Below are 23,922 nucleotides of genomic sequence, written 5' to 3'. Positions count from 1 at the left end.
TCCATAAATTAAATATAGTGCTCATGAATGTTTTAAAAATATTTGGAGATGAATAAAAACAATATTGCATCCACAGATCACGATGTCTTTGCTTATAGCCAAATAAAATTACCTTATAAAACAATGTGTAGACACTATGTAATTAAAGATTGGTTTATAATTCTCGCTGCTGACACTTGAACAATTGGCACAACAACAATTTTTAAAGGAAAGTGAAGGATGCGGAACACAATCAGCCTTCAGGCACCACACTTGATTATTATGGGGTTTGAGTGTGAGGCTCGCCGGCCGGCAGCTGCTGGATGAGAGGGAGGGAGACAGGGAGGAGGCAGGGAGGGAGGGAGGGAGGGAGGAGGCAGGGAGAAGGGAGGGAGGGAGGGAGGGGATGCGGGGCTTGTTCACATAATAGCCGGCGGGTGAAGGCGTGGTGAGTGTGGCTGAATACGAGGCGAGTGAGTGTGTGTGTGTGTGTGTGTGTGTGTGTGAGTGAGAGAGAGAACCGGAGGATGAACATGGACAGCGGCTGCACGGCGGCTCCCCTCCCTGGCTAAAAGCAGTCGGGGAGAGAAAGCTGGAGCTCCACCTCATCACTGCCTTGAAGAAGGGATTGTTAAAGAATAAAGCAGAGCCAAGGTAAGAAGATAGATGATTAGGTGTGTGTGTGTATATGTGTGTGTATGTGTGTGTGTGTGTGTGTATGGGTGTGTGTGATGGAGCAGCTTCCACCCGCCTCACTGAGGAGCTGCGAGGAGACAAAGTAAAACCGCATGAGATCCGGAGACATCAGTGAGAAAATATCCCAGCAGCACGGGTTCGTCTCTCCGCGGCCACTCTCCTGCTTCTCCCACCGCAAAACACCAGCACCGTGGCTCCATCTGACACATCTGGAGCAGTCAGTGGGTTCAGGTGGAAACACCCATGGGCTGCACGGCGGCGGTCTGCTGCTGCTGCTGCTGCTGCTGTAGCTCACTCATTGTTCTCCCTGCACAGAGCCAACTGGCCCTGAGGTGGACAAGTCTCATTGCAGGAGGCACATGCTGATTGGGGAGGATTAAAGGAAAATGTGGAAATTATATTGTTTGATTGTGTGTTTGTGTTTAAAAAAAAAAAAAAAGTCAAATCCTGCTAAGCTGGGGACTGTGTGTGAATCTTGCTGTGATGCATTGATTGACTGGATGAATCATCGTTTTGACCCTTTCTCAGCACTGATGTGAATCATCCCCGTCCAAGACATTATTCATTTATCTCTGGACATGCTTATGGCTTTTTTATACATTATTTCCATTTCCTATAATTGTACGAGGTTGGTGACATTTGGGGACACAGGCTTAGCATATTTAATCAAGATTAACAAGGACTAGTTGCATATGTTGATTGGGACCAACTGGTGACATTTGGTGACCACAGCCGAGTACATTTAATCAAGACTATATATATCTGACATATCATTATCATTAGTATTATGATATATTGCTGTTTCCTTACTATATCTTTCACTTTGTAAAGCACTTTGGTCGACCAAGATGTGTGATATGTATATATACCAAGATATGTGCTTTATAAATAAAGTTGACATTGACAAGGACTAGTTAAGGCCTTAATATCCTCTTTGGTGCCTCCTCATCAACTCACATACATGCAGTGTTGTGTTCTGAACAAGGATGAGCTGTGTAAAGATTGACATTGACCTGCTGTCATCTGGTGAGTTGAGGGAAGAGACGTCTTGATGTATTTAAAGCACCAGACGTGGTAAACAGGAACTGTTGTTGCAGCGGTTTGCGTCTGGATGACACACACGTGCCCACTGTGAAACTTTGTCGCTCTTCCTCTTTGGAGCGGAGGATGTCCTGTGTCATCCATCAACACAGTCCACTCGTGACAAACTCTTTAAAGGTTGATTTAAGTCACATTTCTAGGTTTTAACGGGCTTAAACAGAATCAGAAAATAAAAACATAATTCGGTTTATATATGATTATCCTGAACACCCTGACTTGTTTGTCAGAGAGTCGGAGAAGTCAGAGATGCTCCTCTGTCTGTTTGAGTAATGTCTCAGGGCTCAGCTGGCAACCGTCCACTGAGGAATCAAAGCTTCCTGAGACTTTGGGAGAAATGTGCTGAAGACAGGGAGGGAACTGGCTATTTCTGGACAGTAATCTTGTATTCACACACTTACCACAGAGGGAATAAATCTGATAAATGTAATAAGGTGAAGGCTTCGAGCTGAGCAGCCTCACGTTAGCTGGCAGGTGGATTTGAGGCGAGAACTTTGTCCTACACGTCTGCGTTTTGTCCTGAAAATGAAAACCGGTTTCAGTCCACCAGCTGATCCTTGTTAAAATGATGCTTCATGTGAGGGTTAAGACAAATGAGTATGATCTGATTGGGTCTGAGTCAGCGTGGTCACGGTACCATGATTTCCACGCAGGCTGCAGACACTGCAGATTCTTGGGATTCTTCGCTCACATCGTGTAATTTGGTCATGTTCCACTTTCTGTTCACGTCCACGCCTCGGTGCCTCGTCCCTGAGCTCTGCAGAGAGTCACTCCAGGTAATTTTTTTGTAATGAAACTCTGCAGTTTGTGATTTCAGGACTGTCAGTGGGGAGAAACCTATGAACTGGTGGCAAAGTTCTCAAAATTGGAAGAGTTCACTTCTCACATACTAAAGTCTGTCTGTTTGAAAATGAGCCATTTAAATTTAGCTCTGCTGCTGCTGTTTGGTCTTTTAAACTATTTATAACCAAGTATCGTGTTTTTTAAGAAGAGAAAAGGTGGCGAGTTTACCTCTGGATCAATCCGTCTACTGAGACTGATCCAGAACACACATGAATCGAGGAGTTAACATGAGAATACAAACACGAACTTCTACTTTTAGATCACTCAGTTTAATTTGACATCTTTGGAAGGAAGCCGATGTAACACTGACAGTCATCTCTGATACAGCGGAAGATATGTGAACAGCGGAAGATATGTGAACCAGTACTGCTCAGATTACATGAAATACAGCACAGATATATTCAGTCATGATTTCTGGACAATTGTTGACCCTCTAATTTTAACTGTAGCATCACCAAATGTCTTTTTATGCTAGAAATATCAAATTATAATGGATGAATTGTGAAGAAATGTTCTATGTGAACGTTTATTTCATATTTTATTTTCTCCCTGTGTCTCCAAATTTAGAGTAGGTATGAATATGAGTGTGAATGGTTGCTAGTCTCTATATGTTAGATACCCTGGTGGCACAGTGTCAGCTGATGATCGGTATAGAAAATAATAACAACACATTATTATGATTCTTGCTGAGCACATATATATATATTTGTAAAACGATTTAGAAACGGGCTGTGACGACTCCTCGAGTGCTATCGTCAGGATAAACTTTGCACTTGTTGCACTGGTAAAACTTAAGCAACTGCAAAATCCTCAATACGGTGTTTGTTAATTTTGCATTGTCATGTGGCAAGAACATTAAGTTTTCTCTCGGGCGTTTTTAAATATTTAATCTCCTATATTAGACGAGTAAAAGTAAGAAATATGACCCATTGAAGCTTATTAAAATGTACTGAAAGTGTAGATATGATTGATTTTATTCAGGGATGTAGGGATTGAACGATTGTTCTGTCTGTTAACCGGGACGTCCACTGAGATGTCTCAACAACTATAACAATAGAATACTTATATCATAGAGTATAGAGATTATTCTTTAATAGAGAAACCTAATGTTAGCGTTTGGGCCATTTGAACATTTTGAATTTCTCCCAGAAAGTAAATACTCTTCGGCAGCGATGAAAATCTAACCACTGGACCTTCATTCGATTTTTATACCTTATCTTCTTTTTTCATTACACTCCCTCAAGGTCGGTTCTTACGACAGCAGCTGAACCTCCGAGCGTCAGTGTCCGTGCAGCTCTGGAGGAAACATGAGGCGGTAAATAGAGCTAAGGCTCCTCACTTGAATATGCATGGCCATTCTACCGCCATAGCATTACCATATTAGAGACCAGCACGAGCAGATTTGACCACTACTGTCACTGTGGCCGCTCATGAAATATTGTGGTTTATGTTGCCACTTGTAGGACGGCCAAGAAAATATGTCACATTGTCTTGCTACAGACGTTTCTTCTCGCGGTGGGCATATGAGTTTGTTCTGCACGATGACATCATGCCCATGAATCAACCCCCCCCCGTGATGCAGCCTGCCCTTCTTATATTGAACATCTACGGCGTGAGGAAAACAAAATTAATATTTCTCCCTGGTGCTAAATTGTCCGTAATATCCCGAGCTCCTTTGTGTGCGTATCACAAACAGCCAGACTGGTTTGACAGATACCTCATGACCGCTGACAACATGAGTCATGATGTGATATCAGATGAGGAGATAATCCTGTGCTGCGTCCCTCAGACCACCGCCTCGAACCACCTGGCTTCTCAGTGCCTGGACTTCTCTCCCCTCTGGCTCTAATGTGGGCCTAGGATCTTTGGACAGGATTGGTTTTAATAAGACCAAAACGAGGATTTATCAGTTGATCGATCGACCGATTATTTCACGAGGAAAATGATCTATTTGAGTCAATCTGTCAAGTCTTCTCAAGTTGTTTGTTAGCCTGAAGCAGAGATGAGGAGTAAACTGCAGAGGTCTGGTGTCCCTCTTCTCTCTTCTCTCTGCAGCCTCTGATCTTTTTCTATTTTCAAACCTACAGCCTGAAATGACGCTGCCTTAAGTGACATCACTATAGGCAGGTAATCAGACCTCATGCTGCTTCATCTGCATCAGAAGACTTTACACAACTCTTTACCCCCGGGCTGTATGAGTAAAATTTGATTGATTGATACTTGATTGATTTCCACATGTACAATATAAATGCGTAACATCATTGGAGTTTGCCTTTCATCCTTCACCTCTCTGTTGTTACCAGTGAGATTGAGGTGACAAAGGTCACATACAGATCAGGTTCAGCTGTAAAACAGGATCTGATGATTGTGCATCGTCACAGAGGAAGATTTCATGTTCTGAAAACACAGAACTTTCCCTTTAGCTTCCCTTTAGAGCCACAATGTACTGGATGTCACTTCCTGTCAGGTCGCATGTTTATAGCCACTTGAACTCACAGGAACATTTTATTTAGATTTCTCTGGGCTCCAAGTCTTTGTCTTTACATTGATAGATTCTTTATTTATACCATGAGGGAAATTGTCAAGCTGCAGACAAAGGAAAACAATAGAATCAAAATTATAACAGCTGCTGCTGCAGAATTACAGACTTGCAGAGGGAGAAATATACAATATAAGCATTGAGGACAACTTTTAACAATTAAAAATAACAATATTAATCAGGAATATGGTGCAGTTTAAGAAAGGTTGGGGTACAACATGAACGTACTGTGTCTCTGCAGTGTGTCGTGGGGTGGATGGGATGGATTCTCCATGATGGAGAGCAGTTTGTTCAGTGACCTCCGGCTCCACACAGACTCTCCAGATCTATGATGATGGTCCTGGACCCTGTGAAAGAGTTTATTGATGCTGCTGGGATCTCTGGCACAGCCGCTGCTCCTCCAGTAGACCACAGCTCATTAGATCTCCAGCATTTTAATGCATCTAACCAAAGATCTGAGTGTCCTCATCAACCAAGTGTGAGGAAATCCACTAGATAATGACAATCTGCACATCTTCTCTCGAAAATGTGAATTAAAATATGTTTAACTTAACGTTTTGCTTGGGAAGATCTTTAATTCATGATAATTTCCGTGTTTTTACAATTGCGGTGTCTTCAAAGCAGCATGTGAGCACACAGAGCAGACACTGACGTGTGCGTGATACCAGCCTCCATCAATAATGCATGAAAACGGGAAACTGAGATAAGACGGGCTGCAGTCTGGACATGACATTTAACCAGTGTGACGTATTAAACACTGACACTGACAGTTTAGGAGACAGAGAAATGCTCATTGTACATTCTTAAAAGCTGGATATGGAATTGTTTTTCATCGATGTCTGCTCATCATCAGGAGGAATAATCTTTGTTTCTTTGTGGAGGTCACAGCCGCACCCTCCCCAACACTCTACTGGGGTAATTCGCATATAACAAGCTGTCTATGAGCCGACCTCAGGCTCCAGACTGGTTCCAAACCTGCACCCTGTGGCGTAGTTCTCATCCAGCGCCTGTCCAGTCTCTGGAGAAACCAACACAAAGACCGACAGCTCTTTCTTCTCCCGTCTTTCTCACATGAAGAAGGTTCGATGCTCGTCTTGACCCCAGAGGGTACAGAGCCGGCCCTTCACTGAGGATGAGTAGATTGGGTTTGGTTGACTAGGCAGCGCTGTTTGCTCCACTAGCTCGGACACATGCATCATGAGATGCCCAATGAAGGTTTAAATTGTGACCGGTGTGCTTTTGTAATCATTAACTTCACCAACCGAGATTGTATGTCTGTTAGTTTGTAGGATTATTCATAAACAACTGGACAGATTAGCTCAGAACATAGTGTCAGGATGTGGCCAGGGAAGAAGCCTTTAAATGTTGGTGTAGATCCGGATCAGGAGGCCTTACATTGCACTATGTTTGCTAGTTTGAACTCCACGAGAAGCCACGCTGCTGATTTGCTTCTCCTCTGGAAGAGAACGTCTTATCCGCCCTCCAACAGATTCAAAGTGAATGGGAGACACAGGTTCGCCACTGCTACGTTAACGTATGTGTGACCGTGACCTTACATGGAAAAAATTGTATCCCTATAACTGATTAGCTCAGCTTGGAATAGCATAAAGAGTCGAAACAACCCAAAGCTGGTTCTGTCCAGTGAAAATTGATTTCCCAGAGAATAATCCATGAACCCTGATTTGAAAAACCCAGGCATGTTTTCAGGGAACTGATATTTATGTGCGAAATCGAGATCTAGTGAATTTAAATGTGGTTTCATGAGGCGAATGTTGGGCCTTGGTGGAGGTATTCCTCTATACTGAGCTGCGTAGTTGAGTATACACCAGTTTTATATCCCAGTCTGTTCAGGTCTAAGCTCTTCTTTTTTTTATGTCTGTACATTTGATGAGTGTGTCACTGCTGAGAAACTGCAGGGTTAGTCAGGGTTGCCGTGCGTCTCAGTCAGATATAAATAGCAGTTCTTGTAGAAGCTTATAGCTCCCAGGTGATTAATGGTGGAGATTCCCCTTAAAATCACGGCTCCTTCTTCCAATCATCTCATTTATGAGCCCGAGTCGTCCCAGCTGAATTAGACACTCGTCTGCTGAGCTAATAGCTGCTTCTGAAAATTCCTCAGTGGTGCGTGTTTGTTCAAGTGGCCATTTTCTCCTTATGAACTACTTCCTCGTAGAAGAATAATAATCCCTGCGCCATCTAGTGGCCGGCCCCCTTACTGCACATGTCAGGCTGGAGCAACAGACACACAATTGTGTGCAGTTAAATTTAATTCAAGCGCAAAATCAATGTAATAATCCACTTGTTAAGAGTGGTCACTCTCCACATTAATTGGATTCATTGAATGTGCACTTTTAATTTAGATCATGGAGGGAAATTTATGTCTCCGGCGATAACAAAGAAACATTATTCAGGGGCTGTAACTAAGTGCTCATTAAAACAATACAGATGGTGTCATTTAAAGCAGTAACCTGGGTTTGTTTGTGTCTATTAGGTGTGGATCTGGATCAGGGGGTATAGATGCAGGGATTTTAGTTTCACCTTCTGTTAAATAACGAGATATGGAGTTTTTCTACATTTTTCGCCAATTCCCCTAGAGAATATTCATGGATCTTAATGAAAAACAAACCAGACACATTTAGGGAATTGATATGTATGAGCGTGTGCAGCTTGATTGAATTTACAGGGACTGTTGGGCTTTGGCTGAAGCTTGCGCTCTACTGAAAGTCAATCTAGTTGTTTATTTGTGCAACGTGAGAGAAGAGTGAATGAGAATTGCAAATGTAATGTGTAAATTAAAGCATCTTTGTCACTTTAGTGGGACTCAGTTCAAATTTACAGGAAAAGGAAGCAAGAGACACCTGATATCCCCATTCAAACTCGATCAGCCACAGAATAAAATGAGCTGCAGGCAAAATAAACTGTATCAACATACTCAACTGCCTTATATTAATCATTCATACTTCTGGTCTGACCTGTGTTGTTCATATTAATAAGCTGTAAACCCTAAACTGTGGTCAGGAGTCTGACCCAGCCAGCCCTCATTAAGTCAACTGCTGATTTCTCTCAAACTGACCACACTCTGTAAGCCGTCCCTGCGAAGGCCCGGCCGCTCGGCTCAATAACTCGGACAGAAGTCGCCGGTTAATCCCGAATGTCTGTTGCTGCTCAGTCAGAGCGAGCAAACCTCGTGTTCCGGATCGAAGAGGAGACTCGTGTCAAAGGATGAAGTCTGGTCAGGGATGCGTCCACACCTGCACTCTCCCTGGAGAGATGTACCAGGTACAGCAGCTTCACTACGAGCGTTACAAGCTGTGATCAGCCCCATTCTGTCAGATGAGGAGGCTGTTGGATCTATCCTCTGTGCTTCTTTAAAAAGTCTGTGTGCAGGTTTTTGTTGTAAAAGTGGTTAACCTCAATCTGTCATTTCTACCAGCTATTTGATTTATCTAGTAAGTGGTGGTCTCGGTGTCTCCGGGCAGGTCAGCCTGACTCTTTCTCTCTACGAAGGGCATTGTGGTTGAAACGATCGTGCACAAGCAAACAAATATGATTTCCCCCCCCGATGCAGAGTTTAATCTGAGATGAGGTTTTGCTTTCCTGCTATAAACAGTCGCATGGATGGAACTTGATTCGTGCTGTGACAGTTTTATTGTTTTGGGTGAAACGCCGGAAAGAATGGAGATTTTGCAGTGGTGGTAGAAGTACTCAGATAAAAAAATACAAGTGGACATTCTTTTGAATACACGTAAAACTGTCTTTTACAAGTACAGCAAGTTCATAGTAGTATGAGTAAAATGTAATTTGATCAAAGTTCTCATGCATAAAAATACCCCCTGTGTAAGTTCTGTTATTGTATATTAAACAGTTTTACTATTATATTTGCATTAATGTCTGGATGTGAAGCTTATTTGACCTATTTGCATATTATATTTATATACTGTTGAATAGTTTAATTTGTTGAAATCCGTCATATTATATATACTATACTATATTTTGTGTTAAAATCTTAATCTGCAGTAAATAACTGAAGTAACTAGTATATAGTTATATGAAATGGAAATACAGTATACAAGTACCTCAAAAAGTACATTGTTTCATTCCACAACAGGCAATTTGTTTACTTGGTTGCTGAAAGACTGAAAGAGTAAAACTTTAGTGTGAAAGGTTCGAAGTTGAAGAAATCCTTCCTTTGGTCGGTTGCCATGGCAACAAATCCCAAGACAAAGGTTTTATTGTCATTAACAACGTCAGTGTTTTTTTTTCTTCTACTTCTTCTTGAAAAGGGTCACTGTACTCGCCACCGAGGCCTGGGATCAGTTTGCTGATAGTAAATATGGCGGTTTTGCCTCAACTCTCTTTCTTCTGCTCTATATTCTATGGTTAAAACACCAACATGGCTGAAGCAGCAAAAACATGACTGACACACGAGATCCTCATGTTCCCTTGTGATGATGAACAGTTTGTAATCAGTGTCACGAGCCCTGAACCTCCTCGTCTCTCTCCTCCTGCAGATGACTGAGGGCAGACTTTGTCAAGTGCAGCTGCTGGATGACAGGAAGCTTGAGCTGCTGGTTCAGGTACGAATGCTCCTGATTCATCCATTCACACACACATTCATACAGTGCATCTATGTGCAGCACTTTCTCTCTCGTACATCACTGCTGTCAGGGGCAATTTGGGGATCGGCATGCGGAATGGGGTGGACGGGGATCAAACCGCCGACCGTCTGGCTTTTGGACGATCCGCTCTACCTCTTTAGCAACAGCTGCCCACAATGTAAAAGGACAGACCAACCGATATTGATTTTTGGGGGTCAAGGCACCTGTTTACTAAGGAGTTTATTATATTAACTTTTAAAGGATTTAATATGTCAGTGTTATGTTCACAGCTGGATTCCAAGTGGCCCCCAAAAATGTTATCTGTATGTAATGACTTGTATTTCAGTGAGAATGTATTAAAAATGATGAAGGAGGGTTGAAGGAATTTTCCTTCTATTACATTCCCTCAGAACAAGTGATCATACATGAGCAGCCTTGTTTAAACACTGAGCTTCCTCTCTCCCATCCTGCCCTCCAGGCAACCTCTCTGTCCAACAGAGGAAACAACAGAAGAAAGAAAACATTTTCTCAAGCATCCGCTAGACATTAATCAAGGAAATTGTCTGAGTCATTTCACCTAATATTTGAGATTAAAGTCAGCTTAACTCTAAATCCCCCTCCCCTCCAGCCTAAGCTGCTGTCCTACGAGCTCCTCGACTTGGTGACCTCCCACTTCAACCTCAAAGAGAAGGAATTCTTTGGACTCGCATTTTCCGATGACAAGTATGTAAATCGTTCCATTTATCTCTCCCAGCGGCCTGAATATTTGCCGATGTCCCCTTTCTGATGCCTGCGTGTGTTTGCTGTTGCAGTGGTCAGCGTAAGTGGCTGCAGATGGACCGCAGGGTTCATGAACACGACTTCTCCAAGAAGCCCGGGCCCATCACCCTCAACTTCCTGGTCAGGTAGGAACTCGTCTCCTCATGCAAAGCACAAGCTCTCCGGCAGGGGGCGCTATACTTTGTGGACACAGAGTTTTGGCTGTCTACAATGTCCACAGTAGTTTTACTGTGAATGTCTTAAATATGTATGAATGTCTCCAACTTTCTTTTGGTCCTCAGACTTTTCCCCCCTCTCACCTACACCTCACACTGCGAACACACACTCAGCAGAGATGAATGCAAATGTAGGATTTATTGAGCAGCAACAGCAAAATGACAAGTTTTCTCAGTTTAACAAAATTTGTTGTGCGTGCGTGTGCTGTCATCCGTCACAGGTTCTACGTAGAAAACATAACGCTGCTTAAGGACATCATAACGGTGGAGTTATTCTTCCTGAACGCAAAATCTGCTGTCTACAATGTAAGTGTTTTTCTCTCGTTGGTTTTGTGGTTTGAAGCGATGATCGTGCTATAGTTTGTCTGTCTGTGTGTGTGTGTGTGTGTGTGTGTGTGTGTGTGTGTGTGTGTGTGTGTGTGTGTGTGTGTGTGTGTGTGTGTGTGTGTGTGTGTGTGTGTGTGTGTGTGTGTGTGTGTTTTCCCAGCACCAGCTCCCTGATGATTCACTGTCTCTGGACCCTCGCAGCACCTCAGCTCAGTGCACAGTGGCTGCAGGGCACAGATTTCTCACTCTGCTGGCTGGAATGTAAAACAGACAGTCTGAGAAAGTAGAAAAAACACAAGGGTTGATTTGAAGAGGTTATTGTAGGGCAACGCAGAGGCGCTTCTTTGTTCGGATGTAGGAAGCTTCGTCCTCATGCACCACGTGTTCTGCATCCTATTTATTTATTTATTATCCCGTTGATCTCTTGTGTTTCTCAGGGGATCATCGAAGTGGAAAGTGAAAACGTCTTCAAATTAGCCGCAAATGCTTTGCAGGTCAGTGCTTTTAATAGATGCATATACCGTCCATACATTAATGGGATGTGTCTGAAAGCATGTGATCTAATCAGGTATTTTCTATCACTAGGAGGCGAAGGGAGACTACACAAGGTAAGGGCACATTATCAGCTTGGTAAGAAGTATTTAACGGCAGCAGGACAAGTTAATAGTGCGCTCTTAGCAACGGCGCTCGATAGATCACTTGTTTCGGTGCAGACAACAAAAATCAATAGCAGTGTTATGTGGGGCTTACCACGGAGTGCAGAGAAGCTTGCACCAGGCAACTAATGAATCTCACAGTGCTGACAGAAGCCGGAGCAGAGACACCTTCGCAGGGCAGCTCAGACGCCTTTTGATTTTATATATACTTGTAGTGTTCTGACTAAATACTGCAGGTCTTTGTGCAGGACACCACCTGACTGTGACCAGCTGCTGAAAGAAGATGGTTTATGAATATAAGCATCTTTGTCCCTCTGAGTAAAGTCTTTATAGTCACAGTAGATTCTAAGACCATTAGAGAATGTCCTTTGTATGTTTCAAAGCTACATGGGGGAGTTTATAAACAATTAATAGCTACACGTTTTAAGTATTAATTACGTATACACAAAGCAAAATACATTTTTTAATATTTCCTTACCAGAAGTGTATTCCTTGCATTGTGGATGAAGGCTTTGAAACAGCATCTAGATATTGGAAAATATAATGCACACAAAACCATGAGGGTAGAAACATCCATCATGTGTAAGATACTTACTCCAACCTGAAGTCTAAATGAAATAAAAGTACTACCATAAGTATTAAGGGCAAAATGTACTTGAAGTGTTGAAATGTAAAAGTACTCCTTGGCCCCTTTGCTGTTTCATTTTATTTCATATGTTATTATAGGTTTGATATTACTAATGCATATAAGTCTTGCAAATAACTTTTTTATTGAGGTATTTGTAGTGTAGTGATTGGTAGTTTCGTCATGTTTTATAAACTGGTGAACCTGATCGAGTTATTTCACCTTGTAGATTAATTCTCTGAAGTACCAAGTCCAAGATTTACTTCAGAAATGTTGGCTTCAGGTGTAAAATAGGAGATTATTGAAATACTCAAGTAAAGTTTAGTATAGCAGTTGAGAAGTGCATTAATTAAGTAATTTTACATTAATCGTAATCTTTATCTTTCTGTTTCAGTGATGAAAACACTCGAGCTGACTTGAAGAAACTTCCAACTCTTCCCACCAAAGTACTAAAGGAACATCCATCTCTTGCATACTGGTACGCTTAGAGGAAAATACTTAATTCTTAAAAACATGGTGATTATGGCACAGAATGAGTTGATCTGAAGATGTACAGCTGTTCAAAGTGTAAGCAGCCGTCTTCTTTATGTGCCGTTGCAGTGAGGATCGAGTGATTGAATATTATAAACAGCGGAAAGGGGTCTCCAGAGGACAGGCCATTGTGCAGTGAGTATTAAAAAAAAGAAGAAGTGAAGTTCATTAATCTTCCTCTCACCTCCATTAGTGCTTCCCACACTCCGGCATCCGCTTTCTTATCATCTGATAGAAATCAATAGCTCCTCCTCAGCTGCAGTCCCATGAATCTCACTGATCACTTTCCCACTGCTCTCCTCACATTTCCAAGGTGTTACTCATGCAGAAAATGCTTTTGTTCTAGGTATCTGACATTAGTGGAGTCACTGCCCACGTACGGCGTGCACTATTATGAAGTTAAGGTAGGTCTCTGGCTGGGATTAACGGGAATTACACCTGAAACTGAGTCAGCCGTGTTTAAGGTGTGCTCTCCCTTCACAGGATAAACAAGGGATCCCCTGGTGGCTGGGACTCAGCTATAAAGGCATCGGCCAGTACGACCTGCAGGACAGATTAAAACCTCGAAAGGTAAACGTTTCCTCCAGCTCCGTGTCTCTAAGATGGCTGCTGCTTCTCGACTGTGGACATGATAGCACCGGCAGCGATTGGCTCTATTGCACATGAATCATCAGTTCTTATGAAAGGAGACATATGAGGCCTTTTATGTTTTTTCTTTCCTCAAGTGTGTTTTATAGTTTTTTTGTGTGTGTATGTAAAAGGTCGGTAATGTTAAAAAGAGAGAGCTCCTCTTATCCTCACCCGCACAGAAAACACTCAAGCTCCCAAAGCCCCTGAAATGCCTCTTCAGTCGTCCAGCTAATACTTTTTAAACATGTATTTACAAACTACCTTAACCCAGACAGATAAATAAATGTAAGAGAGAAATAATAAAACAGTAAATACATACGTTATGTGTACAACATAAATGTCAAGAAGATAAAAGTAAGAGGGGGAACAATTTCTTATGGCTCATTGAAAATATTGTAACATTTTTACAGTCAAATTTCAGGCTAAGATATAGATTTACACAATATATGATCCTTCAATCGAGTCCAAAAAGTAATTGAATGGATTCGATGGTAAAATAAGTGAGTCAAAGATTTAAATATCTAAAAATGTGAAGGGATATAGATTAGTTGGATAAATGTGTAAAGGTTTTTTGGTCATACAGAATTTATACGGTAACAACCAGGCCGATACTTCCGCACCATCATTATGTCACGTGACATCACGATGCCCCATATTTTCCTAATGTACACCAGCCTGTCTAGCATCTGATAATAATAATAATAAGGTAAAGCGAGAGCAGAGACACGCTGTAATCGGTTGACCAATCACAACAGAGTGGGGCAGCTGACCAATGAGAGCAGACTTGGCTTTATGAGGAGGGGGGCCTTAAAGAGACAGGAGCTAAATCCAAGGGGTTTCAGACAGAGGCTGAAATGAGGAGCTGCAGCAACGGGCAGTAAGAGGGAAGATGTGAGATGTGTTTGTGCCGGCAGTTCAACCTGTTGAGTTTTTATTATAGAGTGTGAACCTGTATTTCTTGTTCCACTGCTGTTGTTTTAGCCTGTGAATCTAATTGGAGAAACACCCATGTGAGTGATGCTTTAGCTACGCCATCCGGTCTGTTACTACAATATGTGCGTGATTACAAAAAAGAGGTGAAAGTTCCGCACACATTCACATTCACTTACTGGCATTGTCTTCCTGTTCAATCCTGGCAATCGGTCGAGGTGGTGTAATCCATTTTTGTCTGCGGCACGTCGAGGATTGTGCAAGCAGCCAGCTGTGTTCAGGCAGAGTGTGTGTGTGTGTGTGTGTGTGTGTGGAGGAGGGAGGGAGCTGATGATGTCAAAGGGAGAGGGGGCTGGATCTGGGTGTTATCCTGTGTGTTCTAACTGAGAATACCTGAGGAGACAAGTCAGGAGCTGACAGTGGACGGAACAAAGTACGTGTTTGTGTTGACAACCGAGCCACCGAGGATTTAAATACTTACATTTGTGGGACTTGTGATCATCATACTGGTAAGACTGGATACTACACTCGTCTGGTCAACTTTACTGCAGTTTTTTTTGTGTGTGTGTGTGTTGTTTTAAGTTTTATTTTAAAACTCATTGAACAATCGTTTCCTCAAACTCGCTGCTCAACGTGAAATCCTCTGCATCCACATGTTTCTTTCAACCGTCCAACTCTGTGTCTCATTCGGATCTTGTCCAGACACACAGAGTGAGTCACTCACCCAAACAGCTTGTTCATACAGTATGTGGCTGCTGTGAGGGGTGGACGTGATGAGCCATGGAAACGGTTGTGTGCGGTGATGAGTCTTTGTGTAATGTCCCCTTGTGGTGTTCTCCTCTCTTAAACACCTGCATTATTGCAGACTTGGCAAGTCAGACTGTAATGACAGTGCATGGCACAGTCTGGTTTTCTTTAATGACAGTGGCGGAGACAAGGCCAGTCAAAACACCTGCACTACTCTTTATATTTTATAATGGTTTATTTGACTTTGAGTCGGGATGATCGATGAACATTTTACCAGGACTGAGGGAACAAGTGGACAGATTTCATTAGTCCTGGTATTGCCTCACCTCTTATCTCTGTGTATATCATGTTGTGAAAAGCCCTAAATCTATTTATCTAATCTGAAATTAATTTAGTTGTTTCTATCTTCAGCTTTACCAGTGGAAGCAGCTGGAAAACTTGTACTTCCGAGAGAAAAAGTTTGCTGTGGAAGTTAATGATCCACACAGGTGAGTTGCAGGAGATTCTCCTCAGTGTATTAGTACAAGTTGCTCATTCTGCCACTCTTACTTTTACTGATCCATATTTTCATCTCACTGTAGCTTTTTTATTATTTATGATCAAACCTCCAGCTCAGATTTCTTTTGTGCCGTGTTCTTTGCAACAGGAGAGCGGTAACCAAGCGCACCTTCGGGCAGACGGGCCTCATCATCCACACGTGGTATGCCAGCCACTCTCTGATCAAAACCATCTGGGTCATGGCTATTAGCCAGCACCAGTTCTACCTGGATAGAAAGCAAAGTAAAGTAAGTGTCCGTCATCAGCCAGTGCCTGGTGCATTTAATTCTGACTTATCTATCGTAGAATCTTTGTTTGAAGTGGTGCACTTTATTATTTTAGGGAAAATTAGTAACAGCAAGGAGTTTGGAAGAAATTGCCATGGATCTCACGGACCACGGAGGACCAAAGATAAACAGACTGGCAGACGCAGGCCTGAAGAATAACCTAATAACAGCCAGCAATGGGAGCCTGGTCTCTACAGGTGGGTTATAATTATTACAGTTCAGGCAGCAAGTGCATATTAAGCTCATGTTTCTATAACAAAAAATCATCAAAGTTACAATGATTAAGCTGTAAAATATACAAAATGAGCTGCTCGTGGAATATAAAGCTCCTCAGTCATATCACTTTATTACATACACTGCATCTTTGGAAATGAGGATATAAACGGTCAGATGATTCTTATCACAGGATCCGGAGACTCTGAGATGAGTGAGGAGCAGAAGAAAGAGAAGCTGTCTGAGCTGAGAAAAAAAGAGCAGGACATCCAAGACATCTTGGCCAAGAAAACAAAGGAACTGAAAAAGATTTGTCTGCGAGAGGCGGTGAGAAATTATCATTTTTAACACTTCTCCTGCACCGTGTCTATATCTTGCAAGGCAGCTGCATTCAATCTGCTGAACTCCCTTTATTAAACTGTGTTGCTGTGTGACCGGGAGATTAATGGATTCTGCTGTTACTCTCAGTTCATTAAAGTGTCGAGGTGACTTGTTGTTTCGGGTGTTTTTTTTCTGCAGGAGCTCACTGGCAAGCTGCCGCGGGAGTATCCCCTCTCCTCAGGTGAGAGGCCGCCGCAGGTCAGACGGCGAGTTGGCACCGCTTTCAAGTTGGATGACCTGTTCCCCTACAACGAGGTTCGTGTTTAACGCTGCACTTAAATCAAATGCAGCAGCAAATTTATGCCGGATCTTCTTCTAGTTCTGTGTAATATAGCAGATTTTTTAAAGGGTGATTCTAAAGGTATTAACATTTATTTTTATTGTGAAGAAAACCCCACAGAAAGGTAATAAACATAAAGTAGTTCAGAGTAAAGCCCAACCAATATCTTTATGACAAAGTGATGTAGTTGAGGTTATTTTACAGTGTAACCATAAATGTTATTATGAATAACCATAATTAAAAAGAAAACACAAATACAACCAACTATATGCAACTTGAATTAAGAAAATATAACCTCAAATAATAATAAATAATAATGCACATCCTTTCTGCATAGTTTATTCTGTTTAAAAAAAATATTCATCGCATATCTGTGAACATTTATGATAATACCGATATGTCTCACATCAACTTTTATTGGCCAACCTATAAATTGGTCAGGCTCTAGTTCATAGCTGTTTTCTGCTGTGAGTGACAACCTTCCACTGAGTTTATCCTATTTTTTGGTAGCGCACTAAATCCCCAACAAATATGCTTGTTATTCCTGTTGAGGAAATGTTTGCTAAAAGTGCTTAAAATTAAACTTCTTATTCCCGAGCAGAGGAAGAATGGCCTTTGGACTGAGAACCAGTAGTATAGTGGAATTTGTCCTTTGAGGAGAAATATATATATATGTGTGCTCAGCTACCAATTTACAGAGTTTGACAGTTTTATCATCTGCAACTTATATAAGAATAACTTCCATAAGGTCCACCTGACACAAGACACAATTAGATCCATTTTGGAACACATTTCAAAGTAATAGGGAAGTCAAATGTCTCTTCCTGAATAAATTTGATTTAAAATGGAATAATTGTTAGTTACTGGTGTCTGTGCTGCTCATGCTCTGTGCAGGATCCTTTCCTGAGGAACCTGGAGAGCAGATTCGCGCTGCAGCAGAAGATTGTGGAGGCAGCGAAAAAACTTGCAAATGAGTCGGAGTTGTGCAAAACAGTGAAGAAGAAGAGGAGAAGAAACTGTCTGGACGCCATGCACAGGCTCCAGCAGATAGAGGACGAGATGAACCAGTACAGGATCAAGAAGGGGAAGAAGCCCACGCAGCGGGCCTCCGTCATCATTGCAGGTATGGTGCAAAGCTGACGTGCGCGACTGCATTAATCACGAAGCTGTATACGAAATCATCACTGAGTTATTTTCCTCTTTCACCAGATGAACTCATCCGTTCCGACTGCAGCTCCCTGTCGAGTCTCCCACTGGATGATGGTGAGTCAGACATCACACGTTGGCTTTAAAATCATTTTAGTAATAATAACGAGTAAAATAACCGATATAAAAAAAAAGCAAGTGCCACTGTTTTCTTTACCCTGTGATGCTTTTGTGTGAAGATGACTCAGACAGCGTCAATCCGAGGCCGCGGTCACGGTCGGTCCAAGGCTCCCCTCAGCTCAGTCCGATGCGCTCGCTGGGGGCGGATTATGATCTGGATCGACAGGGATGTCCGAGGGAAAATCACAACAGCAAGAACCACAGCAGGTGCGGAAACAGATGTGGCTCCCCAGTCTGTTTGTTGTTGTTGTTATTGTTTCAGTGAGGTGTAACTTGTCTCTGCAGCATTTGATTTTATTTGCAGCCCATGATGTACCCGTCATGTTTGCATCCTCGTTCCTTCCCTCGGATCTCACCCCTTATCATTTTTTATCCTCTCCTGAAACCACACCCTTTTAGATCAGCTTATGAAGGCCAGTCGGGTTCCCACTACTACCAGAATCCAAGAGAGGTCTCCTCCACCCACAGTAGTCCCTATAAAACCCTTCCCAGACCTCCCAGAGATCCACGCAGCATGCCTCCCACCCCGGTTATGACCCGCAATGCCTACAGCAGCAGCCAGCTCAGGTGTGATTTCCTCTCCCCAGCACTGCCAAACCCAATTTCTTTCCTCCTCCTCCTCACTGCAACCCAATCCCTGCTTCTACCCAACCTTCTACCCAAGCTCTCTTACGAACCCCTGCTCTGTTTTGTACTGACACATACAGAAATATAATCCTATAGCACTGAATTCCTTTGTTTGAGAAACAGTTGTGTTCCTTCTCCAGGTCGGAGGGGTCTCCTCATTGCTTCAGGCACCGCAGCGGGAGTCTGGAGTCGCAGCCCCGACTAAGAAAAGACACCGACTCTGAGAAGCCGGTGTTCATCTTGTCACACGCCCACCGCAGCAACAGCACAGAGGTGTTGGAGGACTGCTCCTCCTACACCAGTCAGTCCAGCCTGGACTACTCCGGGGCGGCCAACTCCCACTACAGTACACTGGACTCCCGCACCTCCACCATGCATCGTCTCCACAGGAAGGTGGAGGTGTACGGAAACACCGGGAGCATGCCCAACTTGGTGCAGCAGCATTCTGGTTGCAGTTACTCATGTGACACCTCAACACACTATGCACCGAGTCCCTACTACGTCACTGACTACGCCTGCTCGGACATTGAGCCGTACTCTAACGGTGCCTACGTGTATGAGAACGAAGTCGAAGGCCACTACAACGTCAACCCTTCCTACCAAACGAATGGGTATCACGGACATGACAGATTCAGGCATTACAGCAGTGACCGGGCAGATGGTCTCTCCCAGAATCCCTATGCGACAATGAGGCCGCCGCGGAACAGAGAGGGCCCCAGGAATGAGCTCCTGGCCAAGAACATGCAGAAGGCCCTGGTAGCGGAGCATCTGAAAGGCTGGTACCATCGCAGCAGGGTCCCCAGGGAGGGAGGGAGAGGGACACTCACCGGATACGATTTTGACAGCGGCTCTCAGCTCAGTCTGGGCTACCAGACCATGCCAGCGGGCTTCAGCCACTCCAGCAGAACCACGTCCTTCTCCTCAGGTGAGACCATGTCCTTGAATTGTTTTTGTCTTTTTCATTAAGCTGTTGTAAGCTGTTGTCTATTACATGATAGAAAATAGCCAGTGATGTACATGCATCCTGTCAAGGGAGGCTTTTTTATTTCCATATTTTGTTTGTTTGGGTTATATTAGTCCAACTTGCTGCTACATGCGTTAACGTGCCTTAAAAAGCTGCTAAAACACAAAATAGAATTTTATTTATGCACGTTACAGTGAAAAGTTTTCACATCTTGCATCCAGAACATTTAAAATGTGCCAGGATATCTCAAAGATAAATATCAAAAGACCTTTGATAAATCCAGAAATGTATTTAACAACACTATTGTGTCAGAATTTTTTAACCAACAGGATTAAAAATACATTTTCTCTAAGGCATAAAATAAGAAAATACACATTTGCATGTATTTCCTGCATTTGAAAACAAGTCCATCTTCACACCTGAAGCTCCCATTAAAGGATTTATTTGCCAGTGATGTTTTGTGCACCAAGGTGTTTCCTCTGACCCCTGATAGAGAAACAGAGTCGCCATCTTAAATACCCACAATCCATTTTGAACAAATCATGTGATGTATCTGCAATACACAATATATAGGTATCATAGTAGCTATATTAATACACATACATAGAAACATTTTGTATTTCCTACACCAATATAGAGTAACACAAATATAAAGAAATGCTGAAATAAATCCTTATTTTGGTTTAAATTGAGCCAGGACTCACTTTATGTAAAATATAATGTTGCAGTATCATGTGAGGGTGAATTGTTTTGCAGTAGTGACGTGAAGCGGGACGCGGTGTTTCCAATAACAACAATGACACTCTAACATTAACTGGGTGTGTTTGCTTTTGTCTTGTTTGCAGTGTCCTCAGCGGAGAGCGCGGGCAACTGGCGCAATCAGCTGGCAGTGGGCATGACGGAGTACGACTCACCCGTCACACCTCAGTACCCTCAGCCCGGAGCCCACCCCTCGCCGTACAACCGCAGTCCGGCACACAGCAGGTGAGCGCTGCAGTCCACCAAACCTCATGGGTGCGAGAGGAAGTGAGCAAAGTCACAGATAACTGGGGGGTGGGGGGGGGGTTGTTCTTTCAGTTTAATTTCAAGTGGAAGTTCAGAGGATGCTGATCAGTTGCAGGTACAGAAGTCGGTGTCACTTGTGTCTGCTGCAGTTCAAGGCTTTGGATTTTTGTGCTGCTCCGCCTCTGCATGAAAGATCACGTTGTGTTTCTTTTGCACTCGCAAGAACATTTTTTTCTTTCAGTGCGAGCTCATAAAATAATAAAACCCTAAAGATCTCCTCTCTTTCTTCTCTCCTTCATGCCCTGACGTGTGATTAATGCTCATGTGTGCAGACTTTCTCCCGAAAGCAAAGTGTCTGACACAGTGCCTAAAAATTCAGAGACAGTTGAAGTGGTTGGCGCTGAGGCCACTAGTACAGATGAACCATCAGACAACCATTCTAGCAGTTAAGGGTGAGACACAGCGGGCTGTTACGTGTCGTGTTGCCAGTCATCTCCACTTTCCATCCTCATTTGTGTTTTTTCCTTTATAGACTGTTCAACTAAACCATTCACCTTTTCATAGTGTGAAGTGTTTTTTTTTTTATTCCGACACAGCATGATTGTATTTTGTCCAAAACGTGTCAGTCCTTATCTTTTACTCATCTTGTACCTGACGCACCAACCAAGCAAAGACATACCTGAAGTGTGTATCACTTGATTAATGAGATTTATTCAACCTGAGGATGTCTGTGAAGGCTCTCAGGCATAGACTGTAGCTTCAAGGTTCAGTGTGTAGAATTAAGTAGAATGCTGTGTTCAGCACCCATAAACATATTGTGTTTCTGATGCTATTTGGGGCCAGAGCCTGTGATTGTGGAGATTCACATTCTTGACCAATCACAAGTCAGTGTCAGCTGTCAATCATGACCCCATTTTTTTTATAGCATCAGGTTAAATAAGTACCTAAAATGATATAGACCATTTTATGAGATAAATGTATTTCATGTGGTCTTTGATTTTTTAATCTGGCCCATATGCTAACATTGAGGAGGCAGGGTTTATGACCTATACTGCAGCCAGCCACCAGGGGGTCATCAAGATGATTTGGCTTCACTTTTGGGGACCTGTTCTCAGTCATCCCAGGTTTTTTTAACCAAAGGAAAGTTTAATCGTGGCAATCTATCTATTAGTTGTTGAAAAACTTCTCTCTGGACCAAAGTGACGGTTCAACAATTCAAGACTGACATCACTAAAGCTTCGGCGCAAGTTAAAAAGAGGGAATTTCCCATTTTACCCATTAAGTTGTTTGTACACCCTCACAAAGTCATGTCGACTATGATTTTACTGCATTTCCATTCCCCAGTTTGATCACATGATTCAACCACGTGCTCCATGTTCTCAAACTGTTGAACTACGATATATTTGACATATGCTTGTTTCACTTCCTGTTCAGATTTCACCTGGATGGAGGCTACATGAGCATCCGCTGAAGAGGACCAAATCAAACTTTGGCACACGTGAACCCAGGGCCAGCAGCACATGAAGGGGGATGAAGTTGGAACGCAGGATGCACACACAAACTTTTCTGGCTGCCGCAACTCTCGTCTTGGGGGGGTGTTCCATCCGTGGCAGCCTGTGTGTGTGCGCCTGTCCTCATGTTTAAAGTAACCTCTGAACACAGGGATGAGACTCTTGAATGACTTTCCCATGTGCCTTGGATTGGATGAATTGTACAGGTAGATGAGAAATGTGTAGAGAAACTTTAAGATGTTGCACAGACGCACTGGATTCAAACGCTATTGTGTATCAAAGATGGGAAAAAAAAGAGGCAACATGTGTTTTTACTGAACCCAACCCCGTGTATTTTAACAGGAACTAGCTACTGTCTCATACAAAAACAGTAGGTTATAGAATAAAAATGATTTTCACCACTTCAGACAGCGTCTCGGTGAAATATGATGAAATTCTGATCCAAATTGAAAACAAAGCTTGAGCAGTTTTTTGATCTTCATTAGAGCTGAACTGTGTATTGGATAAATTCCCATTTCTTCCTTTCTTTTAACATTGAATGAGAACGTATCATGTCAATATTGTTTATATAGAACCATTTGTTCACGTTGGTGCCGTAGTGTTTTAAGATGCATGGTGAGAACATAGATCTTTTGATAAGAACTTCTTTTTTTATGATAACAGAAGACCACTGCCGTGAACACCATGTCCATGACTCCTTATCCTCCTTTTCTCACATATTTGTACAGTCACCGTGTGTAGTGATATGTCGTTAGATGTTGTCATTAAATATTTTCCACTGGGAACACAGATGTGAATAAATACATGTATGACACAGAGACGGCTGCTGTCACTTTCTTTCAGGGGCTCGTGAGGGGGGGAGTAAACAAGCAGCTCAGGTTCTGTTATTAAGTGAGTGAGTAAACCTTTAAAGAAATAGCTGGAAGGTTTGGGAAATTGATCTGGGGCTTTCTAGCAAATGAAGCCTGATTGATCGAGTTGGATGAGAAGATCAATAGAAGTCTATCTGGTGACAGCTAGTTGGTTAGTTTAACTTAGCAAACAGGGAACTGCAAGTTATTGGAGTGTTGCCCAATTTGCTCCATCAGGAAATTAAACGCCAGCTGAATAATTTTTTGGGACACAAATTAGATTTAACAAGTAAACAAGAACAGCGAGAGACATCCTCCGAGGCTCAACAGTCCCCTTATGAAACCACATTTTCACCAGATCCCGCTGTTTTCCATCAGTCCCCTAAACATGCCTGGGTTTTATTTTTCATTAAGATCAATGAATTATTCAAAATTCTGCATCCGCCCCCTGATCTGGATCCACACCAAAATGTAATGGGTTCTTTCTTTTCCCCGTACATCAACCTTCCACCAAGTTTCATGCTAATCTGCCCTGTGCTTTTATAATCCTCCAAACTAAAAAACACACAAAACGCAAATGAGAACATAACTTCCTCGGCGTAGTTAGTGAACTTAGAAGATTTGTTATCACTGGACAGAGTTCGGTTTGGGTTGTTTCCAGTCTTTATGCTATAAGCTAAGCTAATCAGGTATGAAACATAAAAACAGTAAAAACCTTTCCTTTAAATTTCTATTATTTCTTGTAT

General features: G+C 42.6%; 1 protein-coding gene across 3 annotated transcripts; it reads left to right on the top strand.

Moving 5' to 3' along the window:
• Positions 1-416: 416 nt before the first annotated feature.
• frmd4bb (FERM domain containing 4Bb) lies at positions 417-23,143 on the top strand. Of its 3 annotated transcripts, XM_035160343.2 has the most exons (24): positions 417-633; positions 9,667-9,732; positions 10,382-10,476; positions 10,566-10,658; positions 10,970-11,054; positions 11,513-11,569; positions 11,661-11,683; positions 12,751-12,834; positions 12,957-13,022; positions 13,234-13,291; positions 13,371-13,457; positions 15,606-15,682; positions 15,841-15,979; positions 16,074-16,215; positions 16,425-16,558; positions 16,751-16,867; positions 17,787-18,015; positions 18,102-18,155; positions 18,278-18,425; positions 18,618-18,785; positions 18,986-19,770; positions 20,655-20,793; positions 21,147-21,266; positions 22,249-23,143. In XM_035160343.2, exons 2-23 carry the CDS (start codon positions 9,667-9,669, stop codon positions 21,262-21,264), a joined length of 2,964 nt encoding a protein of 987 aa, XP_035016234.2. In that variant the 5' UTR covers positions 417-633; the 3' UTR covers positions 21,265-21,266; positions 22,249-23,143. The 3 variants fall into 3 exon arrangements, with proteins under 3 accessions (XP_035016234.2, XP_035016237.1, XP_035016236.2); XM_035160346.2 differs by lacking the exon at positions 18,618-18,785; XM_035160345.2 differs by lacking the exon at positions 21,147-21,266.
• The last annotated feature ends 779 nt before the right edge of the window (positions 23,144-23,922 follow it).

This window comes from Hippoglossus stenolepis, chromosome 6 (genome assembly GCF_022539355.2).
Source record: "Hippoglossus stenolepis isolate QCI-W04-F060 chromosome 6, HSTE1.2, whole genome shotgun sequence".
NCBI classification, from domain to species: Eukaryota; Metazoa; Chordata; class Actinopteri; order Pleuronectiformes; family Pleuronectidae; genus Hippoglossus; species Hippoglossus stenolepis.
The sequence above is the reverse complement of the archived record's forward strand: the minus strand, read 5'-3'. Positions and strand labels throughout refer to the sequence as shown.